This window comes from Erinaceus europaeus, chromosome 4 (genome assembly GCF_950295315.1).
Source record: "Erinaceus europaeus chromosome 4, mEriEur2.1, whole genome shotgun sequence".
Lineage (NCBI taxonomy): Eukaryota > Metazoa > Chordata > Mammalia > Eulipotyphla > Erinaceidae > Erinaceus > Erinaceus europaeus.
In genome coordinates, this window is record NC_080165.1 from 10841223 (window position 1) to 10867147 (window position 25925).

General features: G+C 51.7%; 1 protein-coding gene across 9 annotated transcripts in view; it reads right to left on the reverse strand.

The window, feature by feature from the left end:
- RREB1 (ras responsive element binding protein 1) overlaps positions 1 to 25925 on the reverse strand; it is a 146012-nt gene that overhangs the window by 18886 nt on the left and 101201 nt on the right. For all 9 annotated transcript variants that reach the window (XM_007523295.3, XM_060188738.1, XM_060188739.1 and 6 more), the window contains 4 exons: positions 21919 to 22063; positions 20401 to 20534; positions 6769 to 6958; positions 1718 to 4574 (listed from right to left, as the gene is read on the reverse strand). In XM_007523295.3, coding sequence (XP_007523357.2) covers positions 1718 to 4574; positions 6769 to 6958; positions 20401 to 20534; positions 21919 to 22063 — 3326 coding nt within the window. The remainder of the gene's footprint in view (positions 1 to 1717; positions 4575 to 6768; positions 6959 to 20400; positions 20535 to 21918; positions 22064 to 25925) is intronic.

Sequence of the window (25925 nt, forward strand, 5' to 3'; positions counted from 1 at the left end):
GGGGAGTCGCTTCACAGGCGGTGAAGCAGGTCTGCAGGTGTCTATCTTTCTCTCCCCCTCTGTCTTCCCCATCTCTCTCCATTTCTCTCTGTCCTATCCAATAACAACGACATCAATAACAACAAAAACTACAACAATAATAAAAAACAACAAGAATGGTCCGGGAGGTGGCGCAGTGATAAAGCTTTAGACTCTCAAGCAAGAGGTCCTGAGTTCGATTCTTGGCAGCGCATGTGCCAGAGTGATGTCTGGTTCTCTCTCCTCCTATCTTTCTCATAAATAAATAAAATCTTAAAAACAAACAAACAAAAAAAAAAACCAAGAGCAACAAAAGGGAAAATAAATAAATATAAAAATAAAATAAAATAAAGAAAAGGAAGCACCTCCTCTCAGCTGCTTTCTCCTTCAGGATCATTCACTACCTACCAGGTGTACCAGGTTCCAGTGGATAAAAGGTGATTGTCAGAAAGAAGTCCTGCCCCCACCCAATAAGCATTTCCATAGACAGGAAGCCCAGCCTTCCTCCCACCTTCTGATTCGAACCCAACATCCTAGAAATGCTGCCCACGTGTGGCAGTCTGTGCTGGAGAAGGCTCGGGCCTTTGCCTTCCAAGTCCTTGCTCCCCACCACCTGCCTACTATCTCCCCTGGGCTCCTGGGATGGTCAATGCTGCAGAGAGCAGACTCCCCGGGGCAGAATAAAGCATCCTGGCCCCTTCCCAGGTCACCGGGCCCCTCTCAGTCACCCAAAGACCAGATTTAACAAGTCCAAGCCAAGAGCTTTCAATGACATCTGAATTTCAGCTCAGCAACAACCAAGTTGTTACCGTGTCCCAGATCCTGCCCGGGAAATACACCTGCTTAATGGTTCTTATCGTGTACGTGGAAGTTAGTCCCGGGTCACATGCTGCATCTCTACTTGGCTTTGGGGTCTTCTGGGAACACTTGGCTGGTGGTCCCCAAGAGGCTAAGGCTTCCTCCAGAGTGTGTCCAGTCCAGTAACACTCAGCTGGTACGCACAGACCTCAGACAGGAACCACACCGCCCCTCAACGATACTTACTGCCTCTCTTCAAAACCAACATGTGGAAGTGATGTAGTGGTAAGACATGACATGGGAAACACTTTGGGGGAGCTCTTCTTGCCAATTTAAATATATTACCCAGACCGTTCTTTATGTCATTTTGTATTTGTGCTTTTGTCTCCAAAGTTGACAACTTCACTGCACATAACATTAACACACACACACACACACACACACACACACACACCCCTTCACTGCACATTGAGTTTTCACAATGAGCAGAGGAGGAAACAACAGCAACAGCCTGAAGGGCAGGAGGGTAACGGAGGAGTCTGCATCAGAAAGTTTCCCTCTAAGGGCGCACGGTGGGTAACGGCACCGCCCAAACTGCGACCTGAAATCCCTGGTTACTCTTGGCGTCTCCCGAGCAGGACTAAGATGGGTTAACGACACCTTAACAGGCAGGAAAGGGGGTGCAACCTCCGGAGGCTTCAGACCCATCAAGGGGGCCTCAAAAACACCAAGGAAAGTCTCACCTGACTTCGGGTGGGTCCCTGCCGCTGAGACGGAGGGAAAAGGGACGTTAGAAACGGGACGGTGGGTCATGCCCCTGGGCTTCCCCCCCCCCCCCGTCACCTGTCAGACACTCCTCACTCCCCACCCCTAGCAGGACTCCCGGGAGGGTGTCTCTTACCAGTGTGTGTGAGCAAATGTCGCTGCAGGGAGCTGGCCCAGGGGAAGACCCGGGGACAGTGGGGACAGGTGATCTTCTGCAGGCAGTTGGCGTAGGAGTTGCGCTTGGCCCTCAGCAGCCTCTCCTCTGGGGGGCTGCCCTGCTCTTCATCGCTGGGCCCGTTGTGGTCAGCCGGGGCCGCCTCCTCTTGCGAGTCGTCCTCCGCCGTCTGAAGAAAGGGACTGAACTTGTTGGTGTCCGTGGTGGCCAGCATCTTCTCGATGCTGGCGAACTCGCCACTGGAGTCCAGGTCCACCCCGTCACTGCCATTTCGGGGTCGGCTCCGCAGCCCCCTTTTCCGGGACCTCTTCTTGGACAATCCAGCGGACCCCGGTTCGGGGGGTGAGGCCGCCTCCGGGCTGTTGGCGGCAGGGGGCGGGTCGCTAGGTTCTTTGGGGCTGGCGGTGCTGGAGGGGACGGCGGCAGCTTTGGGGAAGGAGCCTCCGGAGCTGTCTGAGGCCGCGCCGCTGCTGCTGGCGCCTGCGGGCCCGGGGTCGGCCACCTTGGTCTTCAGCAAGGTGGGGGCGGAGGACACCGATGAGATGATCTGGGCGATGGAGGCCAGAGGGGGCAGTTCTTCCGACACGGGGGGCTTTGGCAAGAGCAAGGGGGGCTTGGGGCGCAGGGGCCGTAACAAGGTAGGGCTGCTGAGCAGGGTGGGGGTTCCCACGAGCGGGGAGCTGTTGACCAGAGCTGAGGAGTAGATGGGCAGGGCTACCTGGACGGTGCCCTGCAGGGGCTGAGTGTGGCCTTCCAGATCGGTGCCTGCAGACGTGGTCACGGGGGGCTTCTCTGGGGCTCCGCTGGGCCCCAAGGCCACGGGCAGGGCAGCACCCGGTGGCGGTGGGCAGGGAGACGGCTCGGTGCCATTTGGTTCTTGCTCGGGTGTCTTGTCCTCAGCGGGGGTGGCTGGCTCTCTGTCCCCTCTCCGCGCATTCTTGGGGATAGACAGGTCGATGGGCTCCATGGAGCAGTCATAGGGGCTTGTGGACCCCGGGCTGAGGAAGGGGCCTGTGTTCTCCTGCTTGACGTGCACGAGGGCCAGGCCCTTCTGGGAGAAGTCCAGGGGCTCGTTGAAATCCCCGGGGAAGTTGCTGGCCGGCTCCAGCTTCACGGCCACGTGGGGCAGCTGCGGGGCCGGGCTGGCGTGCAGGAAGCCGTTCTGGGGCTCCAGGAAGGCGGCCAGGGGCTTCTGCTCCTCCGTGGCCCCGGAGGCCGGGCCGGGGGCCTCGTCGGTGGCCAGCACGTAGCTGTCGATGTCCTGCTCGGGCACGTGCAGGTGTTGCTTGAGCACGTGGTGCACGCAGTTGCGCCGGGCGGAGAAGGCGGCGCTGCACTCGCGGCACTCGAAGGGCTTGCGGGCGCGGGTCCCAGGGGCGCGCGCGCAGTGGGTGCGCATGTGCATGCGGAGGGCGCGGTGGTGCTGCAGGTCCTGGCCGCACAGCCGGCACACGGTGTCCGGGGCGCAGAAGGCGTCCACCAGCTCGGCCGCGCTGCTCGTCACGTACTCGATGTTCTTCTCGATGTCCTTGCGCGTGGCCTTGAGGTGCTTCTTGCGCAGGTGGCGCTCGCAGTTGGCCTTGACGGTGAAGGGGTAGTGGCAGATCTTGCAGATGTACGGCCGCTCGCCGCTGTGCGTGCGCAGGTGGCGGATGAGCGCTGCCTTGTCGGCCGCGATGTAGTCGCAGATGTTGCACTGGTAGGGCGAGATGCCCAGGTGCGAGCGCACGTGCGCGCGCAGCACGCCGGAGAAGGCGAACACCTGGTTGCAGAAGCGGCACGGGTACAGCACCTTGCGCATGGCCGGCGCCTTCTTGCCGCCGCCGCCGCCTCCGCCGGGGCCCGTCATGATGGCCTTGAGGTCGCCCTCCGTGATCTCCTGCTTGATCTTGCCCTCCACGCTCAAGGGCAGCAGGGCCTCGATGATGCTGTCCTGCTCCAGCTGCGCCTTCATCTCCGCCTGGCCCGGAAGCTCTGCCTGCGGCGCCTGCAGAAACAGGGGGGCCCCGGACTTGGACTGCAGCAGGTGTGTGTGCGAGGCGGCCTCCACCGAGCCCTTGAGCAGCTTCAGGGGCTGCGGGGGCAGGCTGGGGCTGATGCAGCCCGGGGAGGCCTGCTGCGTGTTGATGAGCGGGGGCGGTGTGGACGTGGCCACCAGCGTGCGGGGCGTGACCAGGGGCTTTGGCTTCAGCGGGGGCATGTGCTTGAAGATGGCCTGCAGGGGCGCGTTGGGAGGGGCCTTGGAGAGAGGCGGAAGACTGATCTGCGGGGGGGCAGAGGCTGCCATCTTGAGGATCTGTTGGATGTCTGCCAGCTCCATGGCCGACTCCCCAGAGATGGGCTTCACCACGATGCTGCTGTCAGGCTGGATGATGAACCCCTTCTGGAAGGGCTGCAGGGACAGGTGCTTCAGGCCATCCTTGGTGGCCGGCAGGACGGTGATCGGGCTGCCCAGGGAAGCTGCCTCCAGAGCAGACAGACCCAGCACGGCGGTGCAGCCGGGGTCCTGAGGTAGCGGACACTTGAGTGTCTGGAGCTGAATGGCCTGGTTGTCACTAGGCAGGGGCTCCTCCGCCGGAGCTGGCCTGGCCTCTTTGGTGTGCTGCAGGCCCAGCCAGGCCAGGAAGACCTTCTGGTCCAGGGCATCCTCGCCCTGCAGGCTCTCGGCCTGTGGTCTGTCCTGGCCAGGGTCGGCGGGGGCGTGGGTCTGCTTGTGCAGGGCGAGCGAGGTCTGCATGGGGAAGGCCTTGTCGCAGGCGTCGCAGACAAAGCGGTGCTGCTCGCTGATGCATCTGCGCAGGTTGGTCTCGCACCAGGCCTGCTCGGGGCGGGGAGCAAACAAGACGCATTTACACGCCATTTCCAGGCAGAGCTGTGAGTTCTCTAGCTTCTCTCTCCTCTCACCCTCACACTTTTCTCTCAAAAAGTTAAAAGGGGGGGAGTCCGGCGGTAGTGCAGTGGGTTAGGGGCACGTGGCGCAAAGCGCAAGGACCGACATAAGTAAGGATCCTGGTTAGAGCCCCTGGCTCCCCACCTGCAGGGGAGTCGCTTCACAGGCGGTGAAGCAGGTCTGCAGGTGTCTGTCTTTCTCTCCCCCTGTCTTCCCCTCCTCTCTCCATTTCTCTCTGTCCTGTCCAACAAGGACAACGTCAATAACAACAACAATAAAAAACAGCAAGGGCAACAAAGGGGAAATAAATAAATATTAAAAAAAAAATAAGAAAAAGAAATTGGAATTACCTTTAAAAAAAAAAAGTGGTATGGGAAGTGGCGCAGTGGTAAAGCTTTGGACTCTGAAGCATGAGATCCTGAGTTTGATCCCTGGCAGCACATGTGCCAGAGTGATGTCTGGTTCTTTCTCTCTACTCCTAACTTTCTCATAAATAAATAAAATCTTAAAAAAAAAAAAAGTTAAAAAAGGGGAGGAGGATCCAGGCAGTAGCATAGGGAGTTAAGCGCACCTGGCGCGAAGCATAGGGACTGGCATGAGGATTCCAGTTCAAGCCCCAGGCTCCCTACCTGTGGTGGTGGGGTAGTCACTTCACAGGCGGTGAAGCAGGTCTGCAGGTGTCTTTCTCTCCCCTTCTCTGCCTTCCCCTCCTCTCTCCGTTTCTCTCCGTCCCACCCAACAATAACAACAAAGGGCAACAAAAATGGGAAAAATGGCCCCCAGGAGCAGTGAATTCGTGGTGCAGGCACTGAGCCCCAGCGATCAAGCTCTCGCATACCATTATGCAAAAGAGACTCAGACTCTCATGCCTTGGGCTCCAAAGTCCCAGGTTCAACCCCCCAAACCACCATAAGGCAGAGCTGAGCAATGCTCTGGTAAAAGAATAAAAAGAAATTTTTAAGTCCAATCTTTGGAGCTGTATTTTTGTCCCCCTCTAGCTCTTATTTTATTTATTTTTATTATCTTTATTTATTAAAGACAGAAATTGAAAGGGAAGGGGGTGCTGGAGAGAGAGAGAGAGAGAGAGAGAGAGAGAGAGACGGGAAACATTGCTTCATCAGTCAAAAAGCTTTCCCCCTGCAGGTGGGAACCAGGGGCTCAAACCCGGCTTCTTGCACATTGTTAAAAGGTGTGCTTGGGGCGCACCTGGTTGAGCGCACAGGTTACAGTGTGCAAGGACCCTGGTTCGAGCCCCTGGTCCCCACCTGCAAGGGGAAAGTTTCACAAGTGGTGAAGCAGTGCTGTGGGTGTCTCTCTGTCTCCTCTATCTCCCCCTTCCTCTCAATTTCTGGCTGTTTCTATCAAAAGATGAAAAAAAATTAAAAAGAAGACACACACACACACATACACACACACACAAACAGGTGTGCTTAACTACCCAGCCCCTGGAACTGTATTTTTGATCATTTTTTTGAATTTATTAATTTATTCATGAAAAAGATAGGCAGAGAGAGAAAGAACCAGACATCACACTGGTACATGTGCTGCCGGGGACTGAACTGAGGACCTCATGGTTGAGAATCCAGTGCTTTATCCACTGCGCCACCTCCCGGACCACGAAACTGTATTTTTAATACACACATTTATTTATTTGATTTTAATGAAAGAGAAAGATCAAAACACTGCTCAGCTCTGGCCTATGGTGGTGCTGGGGACTGAACCTGACAACTTTGAGGCCTCAAGCATGAGAGTCAATTTGCTTGAGCCAACGTAGGAAGAAAGCTTTGCCTCAGTCACTCTGTTGTTTAATCCAGGTTAGAGGGAGAGGACTCATGGAATCATCCTTAAACTGTCCCCCAGTCCAATACTTTCTCTCTCTCTCTCTCTTTCTCTCTGACAGGACTGGACAACAGGAGTTTACAACATTCCACATGCTCTCAGAGCAGGCAAAATCATGGCTGAGCGAGATTTACATGCCACTAGTTAACAGGAAGTCAGGCATGAAGTAAAAGGCCACTTTGCTCTCTCGGCTCAGTGATCCATGCGGATCCAAAGGGTTAAATCTCAACAGCACCCCACAAGGACCACAAGGACGGCAGCACTCACTGAGTGAGCCCAGTACCTGAGAGATGCGCGGGAACTTCCTGCAGGAGAAGTCGGTAAAGCCCAGGTCGTGGAAGCCGGCGGGGATGGAAGGGTTGTTCTGTATGAAAGGCCTTCCCATCGCGTCCCTGGGAAGCTGTTTGTGGACGAGGGCGTTGTGCCGGAGCAGTCCTCGAGGCGTTCGGAAGGTGACGCAGCAGATGTCACATCTGGGATGGAAGGAGGCAGCCAAGTCTGTTAGCTTAGTGTGTAAGGGTTCTGCTGCTCCATCTGATCACGGTTAGAAACTCCTAAAAATCTTCCTCCCTCACCTTTTTTTTTTTCTTTCACTCTATCCATCAGCTTCTTCTTCTTTTTTTTTTTTTTTAAAAAAATTATTTATTTATTTATTATTGGACAGAGACAGGGAAATTGAGAGGGGAGGGGGGAGGTAGAGCGGGAGAGTGACAGACAGACAGACACCTGCAGCCCTGCTTCACCACTCGTGAAGCTTGACCCCTGCAGGTGGGGACCAGGGGCTTGAACTTAAGTCCTTGTGTGCTGTCTCGTGTGCACTTCACCAGGGGCGTCACCACCTGGGTCTTATCCCTCAGCTTATGAACCCAAAGCCATTCCATGAGCCCTCTCGTTCTAACCTGGATTAAACAACAGAGTGACTGAGCCAAAGCTTTCTTCCTGCGTTGGCTCAGTGGAGGCTGACAGCCAGAAGTGCATGGCAGTCCAAAGCCTAATTCACAACAACGTCTATGACAGTCACATCTCCTCAGCTGAATCAGCAGTGATGGATATAAAATCCCAACACGGCTGCTTGTCGTTATCTGAAAAGTAATTACTTGTACTGAGCCGGCCCCAAGCGCTCATGACCACAGCACGCACCTTAACTGGACAGAATGTGGGGAGGCCTCACATAGGAACCAGTCAGGCCAAGGTTACCCAGATAATAGGAGACATGTGAGCTGGTTCATAACCTCCCTCCCCCACACACACCTTTCCTTGCCAGACTCACACCAAGGCAGCCACCTGGAAACGTGTCACACCCGACTTGAGAGGTGACAGTTCACACCCAGGTGTCCTGGCCCTACGGGATGTGTCACCAATACCGTGTTACAATATTTTACTTATTTTCATGCCAAGACTTCACGGAAAACCTTCCTCCTCTCCCCCAAAGCACTGCTCAGCTCTGGCTTATGTGGTGTGGGGGAACTGAACCTGGGGCCTCTTGGGCTAGAGGTATGAACGTCCTTTGCATAACTATTACGCTGTCTCTCTCACCTGTAGAAAACCATCTTAAAAGCTATATAATCGAGGCTGGGTGGTGGTTCACTGGGTAGACTGTATATATTACTGTAATATATTATTGTATATATTACAGTGTGAGGACCCAGGTTCAAGCCTCTCATTCTCCTCTCTCTTATTTTTTATTATTATGTTTATTTATTTATTTATTTATTGGATAGAGACATACAGAAATCTAGAGGGAAGGAAGTGATAGAGAGGGAGAGAGACATCTGCAGCGCTGCTTTACCACTCACAAAGCTTTCCCCCTGAAGGTGGGGGCCGGGGACTCAAACTCAGGTCCTTGCACATTGTTGTTTTTTTTTTTTTTAAATTTTTTAAATATTTATTTTCCCTTTTGTTGCCCTTGTTGCTTTTATTGTTATTGTAGTTATTACTGTTGTTGTCGTTGGATAGGACAGAGAGAAATGGAGAGAGGAGGGGAAGACAGAAAGGGGGGAGAGAAAGACAGACACCTGCAGACCTGCTTCACTGTCTGTGTAGCGACTCCCCTGCAGGTGGGGAGCCGGGGGCTGGAACCTGGATTCTTACGCCGGTCCTTGTGCTTGGCGCCACGTGCGCTTAACCCGCTGCGTCCTTGTGCACTGTAACATGTGCGCTCCACCAGGTGCGCCACCACCCAGCCCCTCCCCTCTTCTATCTTTCAAGAAGACAAACCGTGAGCCGTGGAGTTGTACAGGTAGGTACTCATTGCCAGTGATAACCCTTGTTTAAAAAAAAAAAGTTAAAAGTCACACAATGATTATGGTAGTAACTACGGCCCCCACACAGCACCAGAACTAGAGACGCATGTTGCTATTTAAATTGTCTTCCATCAAGGGGGAAAAAAAGAGTCTTCTGTCAGGCAGTAGGCAGACCTGACTTATGTGTGATCAGCACCACCGCAAACATTTACACGGAAGCTCCGAACACTTGTCCTGCCTCCCTGGGCCTCTCAGGCACAGCCCACCAGTTCAGACAGAGCACTTGGGGCTCTGATGGCTGAAGTCACCCCCTCAAATTCACGCCGTGGACACCTTCATAGAAAACTGTTTGGCTTTGGTACTCTTCTCTTGAAACACCAAGATAAGGAAATTACTTGTGAAGCAGCTGAGCCCACTTCGATCTGGAGTGGGGAGAGAGAAGCCCCAACTGTCCTTATCACACCTGTTAGTGGCAGGGTACAGAAACCCCTCCTGCTGGCCACTCACCCCCGACCCCCCTCCCCAATCCAGCCCCGCCCTCAGCCCTGATGCTGCTACCTCAGCTGTATCTCCCATCAAGATTCCTGTCATCAAGCAATTAAAATTAGAATTCTGGTCTCACGAGCCATTTGAAACACAAAACACTCTTGGAGTGAGTCCTGTGTAAGCCCACAAACCGTGATAAGCCTCCGGGAGCCCAGAACCTTTTTTTTTTTTTTTTTTTTGTCTCCTGGCTCAGTTCCCAGGAATTCCTCCAGTGGGTCCTGTTCTGGGGGGGTGGGGGTGGGGGCACAGACCCCAAAATCACAGGAATGTTTCCTGCCCAGGGCACCCAGAGAGGTTAAATTAGGGCTGTGCCACAGTTAAATGGGGGGCAGCTGAACCAAGCCACTCCACACGAAGGGCCCAAGACCCTCAAAGTCCCTTCCATCCAGCCCTGTGTCCCCTCTCCCCTACATCACTAGGCTCTGGGTCCCTGCTTCTCTTGGTCCCACACCCTGCATCACACCAGCACTCAGCTCTGGATAGAACTGAAAGGAACAGAGTCACTTTTAAGGATCGGGGAAATGGAACAGTCAGTGACTAGTCACCCAGTGATAGGAAGGAGCCACTGCTGGTTTTCAGTCATGACAGCCATCTCTTGGCTGTGCGTCTTCAAAAAGCCCTCTTCCTTCACAGACACAGAATGAAATATTTAGAGGTGAAACGTGAGACCTCAGATCAGTTGTGAATGTATCTGGAACAGGAAGAAGTGACAGCCCATTGGCCCCGGAGTGGGTAACACCTGGGAGGGGGGGAGGCTTATGCTTGTCTGAAATGCTCCTTCCGGAACACAGAAGCTTATTACAAATGGCCCAGAGAAAGAGATGGCGCTTTTTTTTTTTTACTTTCAACAATGTCTGGACCACTCTGTCCATGGCAGCTGTGCTTGGCGCTCACTTTACAGACTTCATCACAGCTCCTGGTGAGAAGCAAGGCCCTCACCACCCTGGCAATCTCTCTTCCCTGAGCCTCATCTCAGAAAGAGAACACCCGCACACTCTCATTCCCACCCAGAACTTTCTAACAAAGTCCAAATCAGGCCCCAGCTCCATGTGTCCCACCTCCATGTTATGGGTCTCGTAGAGACAAAGCTCTCGTGGTCTTCTGAATAGAGCAAGACCTTCTCGCCTACCAGCTGCGCCACACTTATGGGAGGACGGCAAAGAAATTACATTCCATATGGACCCACCCGCCAAAGCCCATGTCCAGCAGAGAAGTCACAATTCCCACTTTCTCCACCCCCAAAAGATTTTGGTCCATTTCTCTCAGAGGCAGAGAGAGTGAAAGAGATCACAGCACCAAAGCTGCCTTCCCTGTGATCGGGGCCAGGGTCAGACCTGGGTCACGGCCAAGGACATGGTCATGGGAAAGCCGCAGCTCCCTCACCAACCGGCCCAAGCACATCTCTTTCTTTCTTTCCTTTTCTTCCCCCCCCCCTTTTTTTTTTTGCCTCTAGAGTTATCGCTGGGGCTTGGTGCTAGCACTCTGAATCCACTGCTCCTGGAGGCCATCGTTTTCCCTTTTACTGGATAGGATAGACAGAAATTGAGAGAGGGGGAGCTAGAAATATAGACACCTGGGACTTGGTGGTGCCGCACCTGGTTAAGCACTCACGTTTACAGTGCACAAGGACCTGGGTTCAAGCCCCTGGTCCCCACCTGCAGGGGGAAAGCTTCACACGTGATGAAGCAGGGCTGCAGGTGTCTCTCTGTCTCTCTCCCTCTCTATCTCCCCCTTCCCTCTCCATTTCTCTCTATCCAATAATAAATAAATAAATATTAAAAAAAAAGAAGTATAGATACCTGCAGACCTGCTTAGCCACTTGTAAAGCAACCCCCCCCCACATACCCTCTGCAGGTGGGGAGCTGGGGGCTTGAACCAGGACCCTTGCACAGGTCCTTGTGCTTTACAGGGTCCGCCAGGGTCCGCCAACACCTGGCCCCCACACCATGTCTTTCTCGCTTGTGACCTGGTCAGGAGAGAGGGTCTGCTGTGACATCTTGTGCTACAGCTGCAGTTTCTCTCTACAGGGACAGAGGAACCTCACACACAACCAGCAGATGCGACACTGAAGGCAGCGGCCTAAACTGAAAACTCGGAGGGGCGGCAGGTCCCCAAACACCCTAGAGATAGAAGCCTGTAGGCTCAGTGAGCCCATCTTCCGGTTGCTCAGCAACCGGTGTCATGGAAACGGCCACCGGGAAGCTGTTTTCCTACCTGGAGGCTACAATTTGGGACCAGTCCCATCCAGAGCCTGTTCCATTATCTTGGATTCATCTAGTGACCTGCACTCCAAGACAAGACAGAAACCCCAAGTGGGGAAAAAGGAAAAGGGACAGGAAAAGGCTGCCAGCGTGACTGTGGAGGAGGTTCAGGACATTAAGGATTGGATTTATCTGCCTGTGGTTCCCAGTTTGATCCCTGGCACTGCATTCACAAGTCTGGGGCTTGGGCTTCTCTCTTCTGTCTTGTGTGAAACTCACTCTTTCATATGTAGTAAATAAAAATCAATCCTTACAGAGCTGAATAGTGCTCTGGTAAAAAAAAAAAAAATCAATCCTTAAAAAAAAATTCATAAAAAAAAAAAAAAAAAGAAAATTCATTACATGCTTTAAAAAAGAAAAAGCTGGGGGCTGTGGAGACAGCATAATGGTTATGCAAAAAAGACTTTCAGGGGAGTCCGGTGGTAGCGCAGCGGGTTAAGCGCATGTGACGCAAAGCTCAAGGACTGGCCTAAGGATCCCGGTTTGAGCCCCCGGCTCCCCACCTGCAGGGGAGTCGCTTCACAGGTGATGAAGCAGGTCTGCAGGTGTCTGTCTTTCTCTCCCCCTCTCCCCCGCCTCTCTCCATGTCTCTCTGTCCTATCCAACAAGGGCGACATCAACAACAATAACTACAATGATGACGATAAGGGCAACCAAAGGGCGAAAAAAAAAGTTCAGAAAGACTTTCAGTTACCAGTACCACTGTAAGTCAGTGCTGAACAGTGCTTTGATAAAAAGTTAATTTAATTTAAAAAGAGAGAGAAATTGGGGGCTGGGGAGACAACATAATGATTCAGTCCCCAGTACAGCCATAAGCCCGAGTTGAGCAGTGCTCTGGTAAGAAAGTGAGGAAGGAAGGGAGGGAGGGAGGGAGGGAGGGAGGGAGTGAAGGAGGAAGGAAGGATGGAAGGAAGAAAAAGAAAGGGGAAAGTTGGGTCTGGGCAGTGCTGCACCTGGTAGGTAGAGCAAGGAGCCGGGTTCAAGCCCCTGGTGTGCACCTGTGGGGGGAGCTTCACTAATGGCGAAGCAAGTACTACAGGTGTCTCTCCCCCTTCCCTTGACATTTATCTCTGTCTCTATCACATAAAAATAAAAGGAGAAGGAAAAAAACTTACGAGCACCCCAAGAGATTCCCCCCCCCCCAACACACACACTTGACCGCCTTCTCGAAGGCTGGACAGAGCTCCACCCAACACCAGCAGCTTTCAGGGGACATGGTGCACACCACACAGAATGGAGTTCAGGCAGGGGAAAACATTTTTTTTTTCTTTTTTGACTATACTAAACATTTTCAAAAGACTGCATGTTCCAAACATCAGGAGACATTTTCTCTTCCTTTAAGGAATCTCAGGTTTCCCCCAACAAACTATGATGTGTGTTTCTATTATAGGGATCAGGTCCCTTCAGGCTTCTCTCTCTGACCTTCAACACCGTTGGATTACAAAATCTGGTGGGCAGAACTCACACCGAATTTAAACAGCCGCACACTTGCTCAATCTGTCCGAGAGCCAAACTCAAAAGAGGCGGCTCTTTAAGACAATAACGGCTGGAAGGCAAAGGCTTTATGTTGTGTCCAGTACACGGCGCTTGGGAGGGGCCCCAGAATCCAGCTCCCTCACCACTGCACACGATGGGGGAACGCAGGGCAGCACACAAAAAAAACGTGTAACCGCCAAGACAGAACCACCGACAAGGGCAGCGTCTAACTTACAGCACTAGAAGGAGGCAGCAGTTAGTGTGGTTGCAGTTAAAGACTGGTGAACTAATCTGTCCTCGCAACAGCATTCAGGCCCACTTTCTCTCTTTCTTTCTTCCCTTCTTCTAGAGCACTGCTCAGCTCTGGCTATGGTGGTGCAGAAGGATTGAACCTGGGATTCTGGAGCCGCAGGTACGAGCGTCTCTTTGCAAGAACCATTATGCTATCTAACCTAGCCTGCAGGTCTACTTTCTAGATGGGGGAAGTCTTGGGCAGCTAGCGGAGGCTGAGCATGTGCTCTGTGACAAAAGCTGCCCATACAAAGCTGTGTGAAGTGGTTCGGGAGGTGGCGCAGTGGATAAAGTGTTGGACTCCCAAGCATGAGGTCCTGAGTTTGATCCCCGGCGGTACAGGTACCACAGTAATGTCTGGTTCTTTGTCTCTCTATCTTTCTCATTAATAAATAAATAAAATCTTAAAAACAAAACAAAACAAAACAAAGCTGTGTGAAGCCATTTTTACCGGCTGGGAGAGAACCCTCCTTCCTCCTGTCGTCCTAGGGCGGCCGTCTTCAGTGCAATCAGACACTACCTGGCAGGGAGGCTGCAGGAGTCTGAACTTCCTGTTCAATTCATTATGATCCATGTTTTAACAGGACAGACCGGCATTCCTTCTTAAAGGGATTTCATGCTTCATTTTCCCAGCTCTGTCTGGGGGGTGGGGGGTGGGGGGTGTAGTGAGCAAGCAGCCCCTCCCAAAGCCTTGAGGCTGACATTCCTCCCAGAGGTCCAACAGCTGCACTAATCTCCAGTTGCCGGGAGCAACAGTCATTGCAGTGACAGGAGCCCAGCCTGTGGTGGCCAGGCGGGGCAGCCCGCCCTCCCCAGGCTTGGCCCACCCTGGCTGCTTCCCCAAGGTGGGCTGGGGCAACCTGTACTGTGCGGACAGGCCAGAGGGCGGGTCTTCCCCTGGAAGATCCTTTCCAATCGGGCCACCTGGCTGGACTGGGCTCCTGACACAAGACACCAGGAGCATTTTGCTGACTTCTCCTTTCAGAATGGATTTCACAAGTGTGGGGCCAGCTGTGTGAGTTAGCCTCCGGGCCTCCAGTGGCCACCTGATGAGGATTGCAGAGCATTTTTTTAAAGGGGAGGGTGAATTATTTAAACATCTGATTACAACTGATTTCGTTGGCATTAAAATTAGAAATATTTCTTATATTTATTTATTCCCTTTCATTGCCCTTGTTTTATTGTTGTAGTTATTATTGTTGTAGTTATTATTGATGTTGTCGTTGTTGGATAGGACAGAGAGAAATGGAGAGAGGAGGGGAAGACAGAGGGGGAGAGAAAGACAGACACCTGCAGACCTGCTTCACCGCCTGTGAGGCGACTCCCCTGCAGGTGGGGAGCCAGGGGCTGGAACCTGGATTCTTATGCTGGTCCTTGCGCTTAGCGCCACGTGCGCTTAACCCGCTGCGCTGCCTAGAAGTATTTTAAATAGAGCTTTTGAGAACGTGAAGAAGGTTCTAGCACTTCTGGTGGCCTTCAGCAAGCCCTCACCTCTCCCAGTGCTCAGAGTACAGGGCACAACTTCCAGCTTTTAAGTCTCACCAGCGACTGAGATCAGAGAGACAAAGGGGCTCTGCACCACCCGGGGGGACACAAGGGCTGCACTGGATGGCCCCCTCCTCCAGCCCTGGATCTGCGGTGGCTTTTCTGTCACACTGTATGCATTTCCTGTGTCCTCACACCTGTCTTCAGGGGCCCTGGATCCAAAACATCACTGCTTTCTCCTCCAGTCTGATCAAGTATAACAAACATTCCACCACTTGCTAGATGCTTATTATTTTTTAAAGTATCTTTCTGGGAAAAGGTTTATTTGCTTTTGAGAGACATAAAGAAGGAAGAGGAAGAGGAGGAGGAGAAGGAAAAAGAGGGAGAGGAGGGCAGACAAGGAACCAAAGCATCACTCTGGCACATGTGGTGAAGGGGATCAAACTCAGGACTTGATGCTTGCGACCCTAACCCCACCCACCACACTGCCTCCAGGCTGCTAATTATTATCTTTGAAAAGAGCCCTGGCTCAGCTCTGGCTCATGGTGGTGCTAGGGATTGAACCTGGGACCTCAAGAGACTCAGGCTTAAAAGGTTTCTGCATACCCACCATGCTGTGTTCTAGACAATTGATCAGTGCATTTTAATGGACATCATTTAAAAATTATTGATGGGGGCCAGGTGGTGGTGCATCTGACAGAGTACACATGTCACAAGGCACAAAGACCAGGGTTCAAGCCCCAGTGCCCATTGGCAGGGAGAAAGGTTTACAAGTACTGAAGCAGTATTATAAGCATCTCTCTTTCTCTCTCCCTCTCTGTCTCCCATTCTCTCTGTCTCTATCCAATTAATAGTAAGCAAATTATATATATATATATATATATCTTTCTGAGGCGTTTAAAAAAAACTGATAGTATTGCACCAAAGTAAAAGACTCTGGAGTGTGAGGAGGGCTCAGGTCCTAGAACATGATGGCAGAGGAGGACCTGGGGGCTGAATTTTTTTTTAAATTATATTTATTTATTTATTCCCTTTTGTTGCCCTTGTAGTAGTTGTTGTTATTGATGTCGTCGTTGTTGGACAGGACAGAGAGAAATGGAGAGAGGAAGGGAAGACAGAGAGGGGGAGAGAAAGACAGACACCTGCAGACCTGCTTCACCGCCTGGGAAGCGACTCCCCTGCAGGCAGAGAGCCGGGGGCTTGAACCGGGATCCTTAAATTGGTCCTTGGGCTTTGCGCCACCTGTTTAGCCCGCTGCGCTACCGCCTGACTCCCCAGGGCTGAATTTTTATGTGGAAAACTGGGAAATGTTACACAAGTATGAACTACTGTATTTTACTGTTGACTGTAAACCATTAATCCCCCAATAAAGAAATAAAAATATATATATATATTGATGACCAGACTTCCTTCTGTCTAGAAGCCACTTAAGACGATACAGACTGAGCACATTCTCCTTGTCTGCAGCCATCATGCCTCGATGAGCCTCTGACCACTGCACACACATGCCCAGCTGTCACCACCCTGGCCGTCGAGCTTGAGAGAATTCTTCCAGAAGCTACACATGTTCCTTCCTACACAGCTGCTGGTGGCCCCAAGGGGGTGGCTTGTCCTCCGTCCACCAAGTGTGTGTGTCGGGGAGCGGCCTCTGGGCACCAGCCATGCGACTGTCCCAGCTGAAAGGGGCCTAGACTGTACCAGGCACACGGCAGAGGAAGACGTGGAGTGACAACAAGAGCAGAAGCACATCGCCGACAACGTTCACGTTCCTGCCCGCTGACATTCCATTCTGGATATACGGGTACCATCCCCAGATGAATGTCGCCTGCTTCTTTTGACTTTGCAACCTGGCCACTAGGACAATGAAAGCTACCATGTAGCTCCACTCCTGCCGGCAGAGCTGGTGTCAATCTGGCCTGCTCCCGGCCAAGACCGCAGTGTTGTTCTATTCTTAGAACCCAGGGCGACATCCAGCACGGAGACACATTCACACAAGGCTGTCCTGCACCCCTCTGCTGCTGAGTCCCCTGGGGGTCACTTCCACCTCTGATTTCCTCATTCAATGGGGCTGCATGTCTGTTTCTCTCTCTGAGCAACGAACTGATAATCATTCCTTTTTCTTCTTCTCCCCTTCTCCTTCTCGTTCTTCTTCTCCTTTTTTTTTTTTTTTGCCAGAGCACTGTTCAGCACTGGTTTATGGTGGTGTGGGGGATTAAACCTGTGACTTTGGAGCCTCAGTCACAAGAATCTCTTTGCATACCATTATGTTATCTGTCCCTGATCATTCTAGCAGCACCCCGACCATGACCATGGGCAAGGCAGGGTTTCTTGTCCCTCTCTTGTTTTATGTTCACATTTGGAAAATTGGAAATCTGGAACCTGGGGGCTAGGGAGGAGGGTTCAATATTCACCGGGCTTAAGACCTCAGTGCCTCTCCTTCGTTTTACTTATTGTTGTTATTATTTTATTGCCACTAGGGTTATCTCTGGGGCTCAGTGTTGGCACAACAAATCCATGGCTCCTGGCTGCCATCCCCCCCACTTCTATTTTCATTGATAGAATGCAGAAAAATTGAGAGAGGAGGGAAACAGAGGAGACAGACAGAGAGACATCTGCAGATCTGCTTCATCACTCATGAATTTCCCCCCTGCACCCCAGTGGCTTGAACCTGGGTCCTTGCACATGGGAACATGTGCTCTCAACCAGGCGCACCACCACCTGCTTCTTTTTGTTTTTTAAAAATATTTATTTATTTATTTCCTTTTTGTTGCCCTTGTTGTTTCCATTGTTGTTGTAGCTATTATTGTTGTTGATGTCGTCGTTGTTGGGTAGGACAGAGAGAAAAGGAGAGAGGAGGGGAAGACAGAGAGGGGGAGAGAAAGACGGACACCTGCAGACCTGCTTCACCGCTTGTGAAGCGACTCACCTGCAGGTGGGGAGCCGGGGGCTCGAACCAGGATCCTCGAGCCGGTCCCTGCGCTTTGCGCCACGTGTGCTTAACCTGCTGCGCTACCGCCTGACTCCCTACCACCCGGCTTCTGACCTCAGCGCTTCTTTCTTACTATGAGAACCTAGTGGCCATCATGCCTGCCTTCAGGTGGGGGCGTCACAGTGGAGAAGGCAAAGCCAACAGCAGTTCTAAGTCAGACGTGTCCTGTCTGAACCGGAACATCCACTGGGCTTCTGCTGGTGTCGGGGGCTGCTGATGGAGCTGGTGTCACGCTGAGCTTGGGCTTCACTGGTTATTTCCCTACGTCCTCCAGCTCAGGGGCTGCTGGCCACACGGCTCCTGCCCGCCCCTCCTGCCTCCTCCCACAACAGTTATTTTGCGAACAGGTAGCGGGAGCTCACTCTGCCTTCCAATCGGCTTCTTTTAGGTTTGCGAACCCAAGCACCACCCCACCCAACCAAACAGGATCTCCAGGGCTCATCCCCTGCAAGGCTTATGAGCCCACCCTCTCTTATGACCATGGCCTGCCTCCGTGGGTGTGGGTCTTGGGCTCTTAGGAGCTGGAAAGCTACCAGGCAAAGAAGGTCCCCACCAGGCCTCAGACCCTGATCACACACGGGCTGTGGTTAGAGCAGAAAAGGAAACACGTAGCCCTTGGGATTTGGCTTCACGGCTGGATAATCCTGCCGTCAAGCGGAGTTTAAGCCTCCCAAACGGCTCTGTGCCCAGGCATGGCTACACCCCTATCAGCCTTCTGCCAGTACCAGCCCACCCATCCTGTTCCTTGGGACTCAGCACCCCTGCTCAGGCTGGCACTCAAGGAGGGACACTCAGTGTCCCTCTGCCACTGTCCACACAGCTGGGCAGGCCTGGCTGCCAGAAATCCCCTGTAAAAGCTGATTATGTTCCCTGTAAGGACAAGAAGGGGCACATGGGGTGGTGCCTATGCTGGCATCTGATTGTCTGATGACAAAATGAAGCAAGACCTTCAAAGGTAACGGTGGAACAGGCGTCAGAGTTCCAGTGGGCCACGGTGGGCTCGCTCAGAACCACTCCTCCTCTGCGTTCGGACCCTCAGCTCAGGAACTGTGTCAGCAGCCCCCAACTGTCTCTGGCTCACTTCCGGGTGAGGCTGTCGCCAATCCACCTCCGTAATCTCAGGGCAGCAGAGCCGATGAAGCAAGAGAGTCAAACAGACCAGAGTGTCTTCAGGCTCCCCCACGAGCAGAGGCAGCCCTGTCCCTGGGGTCTCCACCAGGGACCTTGCTCAGTTTCCCCAGAGGGAGGAGTTGTGTTCAGACACTTCACAGGACTACTCTGCAGTATCAACTCTTCAAACAACCCCCCCACCGCCCGCAACAGAGAAATATCAGACCCATGTGATTGCAGATAATAATATGGCCTTGAGTTCCTGTGCAATGAGGCTTTTCCCCAGCACGGACATTCCGAGCTTGCTGAGACCTAGTCAGCTCCAAAGTCACAACCACACACATGTCCTTGGGAACCAAATCAGGTCCACACACAGGCGGCTCAGACAGTGCCCCACATATCTGTACTCCCATGCTGTCTTCCCTCCTGAAAGCAGGCTTCTGCTCTGAAGCTCAGGCTGGGCATGTGGGGGCACTGCTCTCTGGGCTGCATCCTGACTTTCATGAACTAAAAAGGAGCAATTCTGAGTCCATCTGTTCACTGAGAGCACAGGTCACTGCTCGTGGGAAGTCTCAGATAAGGCAAGGAGAGGACGTTCCCCTCTGATTCTGCTAGAAATGCATATTCCCATCATCCTGTCTGCCAGGAAGGCTGATCATCAGAAAACAGGAACCAGGGGGCTGGGTGGTAGCACACTGGGTTAGGCACACATAGCATGAAGCACAAGGATCCTGGTTCGAGCCCCTGGCTCCCCCACCTGCAGGGGAGTCGCTTCACAGGCGGTGAAGCAGGTCTGCATGTGTCTATCTTTCTCTCCCCCTCTCTGTCTTCCCCTCCTCTCTCCAATCCAACAACGACGACATCAACAACTACAACAACAATGGAAAAAAAATGGCCTCCAGGAGCAGTGGATTCGTAGTGCAGGCACTGAGCCCCAGCGATAACCCTGAAGGCAATAAAATAAAATAAAGTAAAATGAAAAATAAAGGAGCCAGAGAAGACCAAAGATGGACCCCAGACCAGCAGGTACCCACCCCTCGCTGCCTAGTGGGAACACAGCAGGGAACAGGCTGGGCTGAAAGTCTTGCAGGGGGAGAACCTGGTCTCATCTCCAAAGCTACCAGGTCTCTGTCCCATGGGTCCGGGCCAGTCAAGAGCGCTCAGGACACCTGACACACCTCCCTGCCCTCCTGACGATGAATGATTGCACGGACTGTAACGCTCTGTGAAGACAATGTCCCGCTGCTCAAAGCCACCCTTGCTCCCATCCCCGGCACGGGAGCTCCTTAGCAGAGCAAAGGGAGCAGAGTGAGCCCCAAGGTCATGATGACCTCTGACATTCCCCAGCCCTGTCTACCTCCCGACAAATGCTTCCTAACAGCCTTGCTCACATCAGACCCAAGTTCCAGCACCTTAGCACCCCCAGCAGGGAGAGAAACAGGACAGTCGTCTCCCCAGAAGCCAGAGTGAAGAAGGGCTTCCCAGGGCACAGGGGCGGGTGCCCTCTCTCCTACCTTAGCGGGTTATCCGAGTGGGTCTCCATGTGTGTCTCCAGGCCGTACTTGCAGACAAACTCCTTGAAACACACGGGGCAGTGAAATACTTCGTCACTCGCCTTCTCCAAATCCCCCGACCCATCTTCTACCATCTGCGGGGGGAGGGGAAAGCAAGGTCAGGGGGGTTGCATGGTGCTGTACCCAGCCACACACATTTCTGTGCGCAAGGACCCAGGTTCCAACCCCCACTCCCCACCTGCGGGGGGGGGGAGGGCGGAGTTTCAGGAGTAGTGGAGCAGTGCTGTAGGTCTCCCTCTCTCTCTTAAAATTTGTATTGATTTGTATATTTTCCCCTGCAGTTGCTGACACTGCGAATTCACCATTCCCGGTGGCCATTTTCCCTTCCTTTTATTCGATAGGATAGAGAGCAATTGAGAGGGGGGTGGGGAGAGAGGGAGGAATGTGAAGTGTCCCCGCTGCAGGCCGGGAGTGGGGACTCAAGCTAGGGTGCTTGTGCACAGTACTATGTGCACTTAATGGGCTGGGCCACTGCCCCCAACCCCTCTCCCCCCCACTACTCATTCTCCTCTCTGTCCTGTCCAAAAAGAAACACAAAGTGAACTCAGGAGAGGAGGACGCAGCATGCAGTCACTGACTCTGGTGGGAAATAAAACAAAACAACCCAGCCAAGTCAGGGGGATGGGCTCTTCCGAAGAGACACCCGCATTCAGCCCAGAGAGGAGGAGCTGGAGGCATCCTCTGAGGTGCTAGGCATGCTAGTGACAGGTCCTTCATCCACTGGGAACACCTGCCGGCACACCAGTCAGTCCTTTCACCCACACCCCTACCCACTCACCCACCTGCCAATCAATCTAATCAGCCAACCACCATCCACCTATAAACTCATTCACCTGCCAATTTACTCATTCACCAATGCTCTATCTTCCATCCATCCATCCATCCATCCATCCATCCATCCACTTACTCATTTACTTGCCCATCCCTCCCTCACCCACTCATCGTGCAAACACCTACAGAGCATCTAATAGCCAACAAGCAATCAAAGCATGAAGACAAGACCCTCCAGCTCTTGGAAAGCTTCCGTTGTACCAGAAAAAGCAAGAAAGCAGGGAGCAGTGCAAACACTTTCCCTCTGAGGTGGGCCCAGGGAGGGGTTGGGAAAACAAACAAACAAATAAACTACAAGTACAGTGGTCCAGGAGGTAGCGCAGTAGATCAAACATTGGTCTCTCAAGCACGAGGTCCTGAGTTCGATCCCCTGGCAGCACATGTACCAGAGTGATGTCTGGTTCTTTCTCTCTCTCCTATCCCTCTCATTTAATAAATAAATGAAGTATTAAAGAAAAAAAGAAAAAAGTACAAAGTTTCTTCTGCAAAGATTTCAGAAAACAGCGTGGGAAACACAGGTGAGAAGATCTTAGCCTGGATGTCTGCCAAGTGCCCCACAGCAGGAAAATAAAGATGGTTTCTGTCAGGAGCCCGTGGCGGCAGGGCCAAGCTGGGGACTGAGCGCACCTTCTTGGTGGGTGTCGGGTCCTCCTTCTCCGACTCGCCGTCGTGGCTCAGCTTCCTCTTGGAGGACAGCCGCCGGCGCTTCAGGGGGGACGGTGGGGCCGCCGTCGTGGTGCTGGTAGGGTCTTTCTCATGAATCTTCATGTGTCTGTAGAGAAGACACACACACACACACACACACATACACACACGGTGATCAGCAAGGAACAGAACTGTTTTGCTCTCTTAAGCTTCCTATGTTTTGTATTTAGGCATGGACACTTATATCTCTTTCTTTTTAAAATTTTAGTTACAGAAACAATGGGGTGTACTGTTTTCAGTTCCCTTTCTTTCTTTCTTTCTTTCTTTCTTTCTTTCTTTCTTTCTTTCTTTCTTTCTTTCTTTCTTACCAGCTCTGGTTTAAGGTGCTGTGGGGGGATGCCAAGGGATATAAATTTGTACCACATCTTCCCCACCCCCCCCTGCTAATTTTTTTTTTTTTTTGCCTCCGTGGTTATCGCTGGGGCTTGGTGCCTGCACTACGAATCCACTGCTCCTGGAGGCCATTTTTTCCCCTTTTGTTTGCCCTTGTTGTTTATCGTTATTATTATTGTTGTTGTTGTTATTGCTGACACTGTTGGATAGAACAGAGAGAAATCGAGAGAGAAGGGGAAAACAGAGAGGGGGAAAGAAACACAGATCCCTGCAGACCTGCTTCACCGCTTGTGAAGTGACGCCTCTGCAGGTGGGGAACTGGGTATTCGAACCAGGATCTCTACTCAGGTCCTTGCACTTTGCGCCATGTGTGCTTAACCCGCTTCATGACTGCCCGGCCCCATCAGACCCCTTTTTAATAAATTGTTCAAAATAAATTTAGTTTATTCAGAGACCGGAGCATACTCCGCCATCTATGATGTCCTATTCGTTTTTGGTTTTGTTTTCATGTGGTAGTGGGGACTGAATCCAGGTCCTCATTCACGCAAAAGCCACGCTCTACTGCTGAGGTAGCTCCCTGACCACTCAACATTACTATCATTATTATCCTTATTATTTGGCCAGAGCACTGCTCAGCCTGGCTTACAGTGGTGTGGAAGACTGAATCTGGGGATTTGTCAACTCAGACACGAAAGTCTTTTTGTATAACCATTACGCTAGCTCCCCTACCCATCCAAGCTGATGCTAAAAGTGAACAGACTCTCTACACTTAACAGATCACAGTGCAGACAGACATGAGGCTATAGTCACGGACAGGATATTTATAAATCAGAGATTATGTGGCTTGGAAAGTGACTCAAGAGGTAGAGTACAGGACTGAGATACTAAAGGTTTTAGTTTTATTATCTCTATTTACATCTTTATTTTTTTATCAGAGCACTGCTCAATAAATAAATAAAATGTTTGAAAAGTGTAATCTAACATGAATAGTTGTGAGCTTGTTTCAAGCTTAAAAAACACTGCTTCTGCTTTTTTTGCATGAAATTCTAGAATCTTCCCATGCAAGTGTACACTTTAGTCAGACTTGTGCCACACTGTGGTTTCAGGAAAGAATGTTATCAGAACTCTCAGGAGTGTAGAGAAGCTTTTACCCCTTTCATAACACCTATAGGGACTTTGATGTAGTAAACAAAAACAATGATGCAGATATTTTTCTTTTCTTTTTTTAAACATTTATTCCCTTCTGTTGCCCTTGTTGCTTTATTGTTGTAGTTATTATTGTTGTTGTTATTGAAGTAGTTGCTGTTGGATAGGACGGAGAGAAATGGAGAGAGGAGGGGAAGACAGAGAAGGGGAGAGAAAGACAGACACCTGCAGACCTGCTTCACCACCTGTGAAGTGACCCCCCCTGCAGATGGAGAGCCGGGGGCTTGAACCAGGATCCTTACGCCTGTCCTTGCAGGTATCTGTCTTTCTCTCCTCTCTCTGTCTTCCCCTCCTCTCTCCATTTCTCTCTGTCCTATCCAACAACAAATGACATCAACAATAACAATAATAGCCACAACAAGGCTACAACAACAAGGGCAACAAAAGAGGGAAAAGATGGCCTCCAGGAGCAGTGGATTCATGGTGCAGGCACTGAGCCTCAGCAATAACCTGAAGGCGGAAACAAACAAACAAACAAATCTTGGGAGTCAGGTGGTAGCGCAGCTGGTTAAGCGCACATGGTACAAAATGCAAGGACCGGCATAAGGATCCTGGCTTGAGCCCTTGGCTCCCCACCTGCAGGGGAGTCGCTTCATAGGCGGTGAAGCAGGTCTGCAGGTGTCTGTCTTTCTCTCCCCCTCTCTGTCTTCCCCTCCTCTCGCCATTTCTCTCTGTCTTATCCAACAATGATGACATCAATAACTACAACAAGGGCAACCAAAGGAAATAAATAAATAAATAAATATTTAAAAACAACAACAACAATAACCGTAAGACAGCAGAACTTTCCCCTTCCTCTATAAAGCCCATACATCTGAGTCCTGGAACCTCTAGGGTGGGGCCCACTTTCCTGCATGCTTCTCTCAAGTCATACCAACTGATACCACATCTGCTGATCCCAACCCACTAAATGCAACCAGTACCGCCTCGGCATGCTTCACTTCAGACTGTCAGAGATGTCAAGTGTGGAATGTCATCCCTTCAGCCTCATTACTCTGCTGAGACCTTTCTTAGCTCATAGGACTCCTTAACTCCATGCCAGGTGGTGCACTTCTTAACAAACCTCAACTTAGATACAGAGCAGGGCCCATGAGACAGGGCATATGTACATGTATCCGTAAGTTGGGGGAAAATAGAGACCTGAAAGCAAAATGCACAACAGTTTACAGTGAGTCAATAAATGCAGCAAGCAAGCAGAAAGACCTGAAAAGACACCATAAAGTACCTAATGAAAATAGTTTCTACTTAGACGTAGATACCCTCCTCACTTACCTCCTATTACACGTCCCCCAATCACTCAAAGCTCACCTTGTCAGACACAGTAAGGACTACAAAAGCTGAATAAGGACAAGAGAGTGGCACACTTTAATGATGACTCTCTAGTCACTACCAGGCCACCCCACCACCTGGGGCCCTAGTCAGGGAGTCCTGGGATTCCCACACAGACATGATGGGCCTAGACCTCTAACAGATCCCTCTCTCCACTGTCACTGGTCATCTCCATCAGGAACAACATAGTGGACCCCTTTGTGGGCCCTTATAGGACCTTGCCCTCAATGTGGATCAACAATGGTAGGAACTGTTCCATTCTCCAAAAGGAGACTGGATAACATACTGTGCCTACTACCCAACTTCCCTGGGCAGATGACTCCACCAATGTGTCCTGGAGCCCTGCTTCCCCAGAGCCCTGTCCCACTAGGGAAAGAGAGAGACAGGCTGGGAGGATGGATCCACCTGCCAACACCCAATGTTCAGTGGGGAAGCAATTACAGAAGCCAGACCTTCCACCCTCTGCATCCCACAATGACCCTGGGTCCATCCTCCCAGAGGGATGAAGAATAGGAAAGCTGTCAGGGGAGGGGATGGGATACGGAGTTCCGGTGGTGGGAACTGTAACCCTCTTATCCTATGGCCTTGTCAGTATTTCCATTTTATAAGTGAAAGTTAAAAAAAGAAAAGAATTTTGGTCCACATCCCCAGACAGGGGAGAAATGATAGGGGGAAGATGCCTAGAGAGCTCTGAACTCAAACCCCAGGAGGACCCAGGGAGAGAAGAGGAAAAGAGGGAGAGGCAGTAGTAATAATAGGTGTGGGTGTGACTAGGAGTGGAAGAGAGTGCAGGACCATGCGGGGTGTGTGTGTGTGTGTGTGTGTGTGTGTGTGAGTGTGTGTGTGTGTGTGTGTGTGTGTGTGAGTGTGTGTGTGTGTGTGGGTGTGTGGGTGTGTGTGTGGGTGTGTGTGGGTGTGAGTGTGTGTGTGTGTGTGTATGTGTGGGTGTGTGTGTGTGGGTGTGTGTGTGTGTGTGAGTGTGTGTGTGTGTGTGTGTGAGTGTGTGTGAGTGTGTGTGTGTGGGTGTGTGAGTGTGTGTGTGTGTGAGTGTGTGTGTGTGT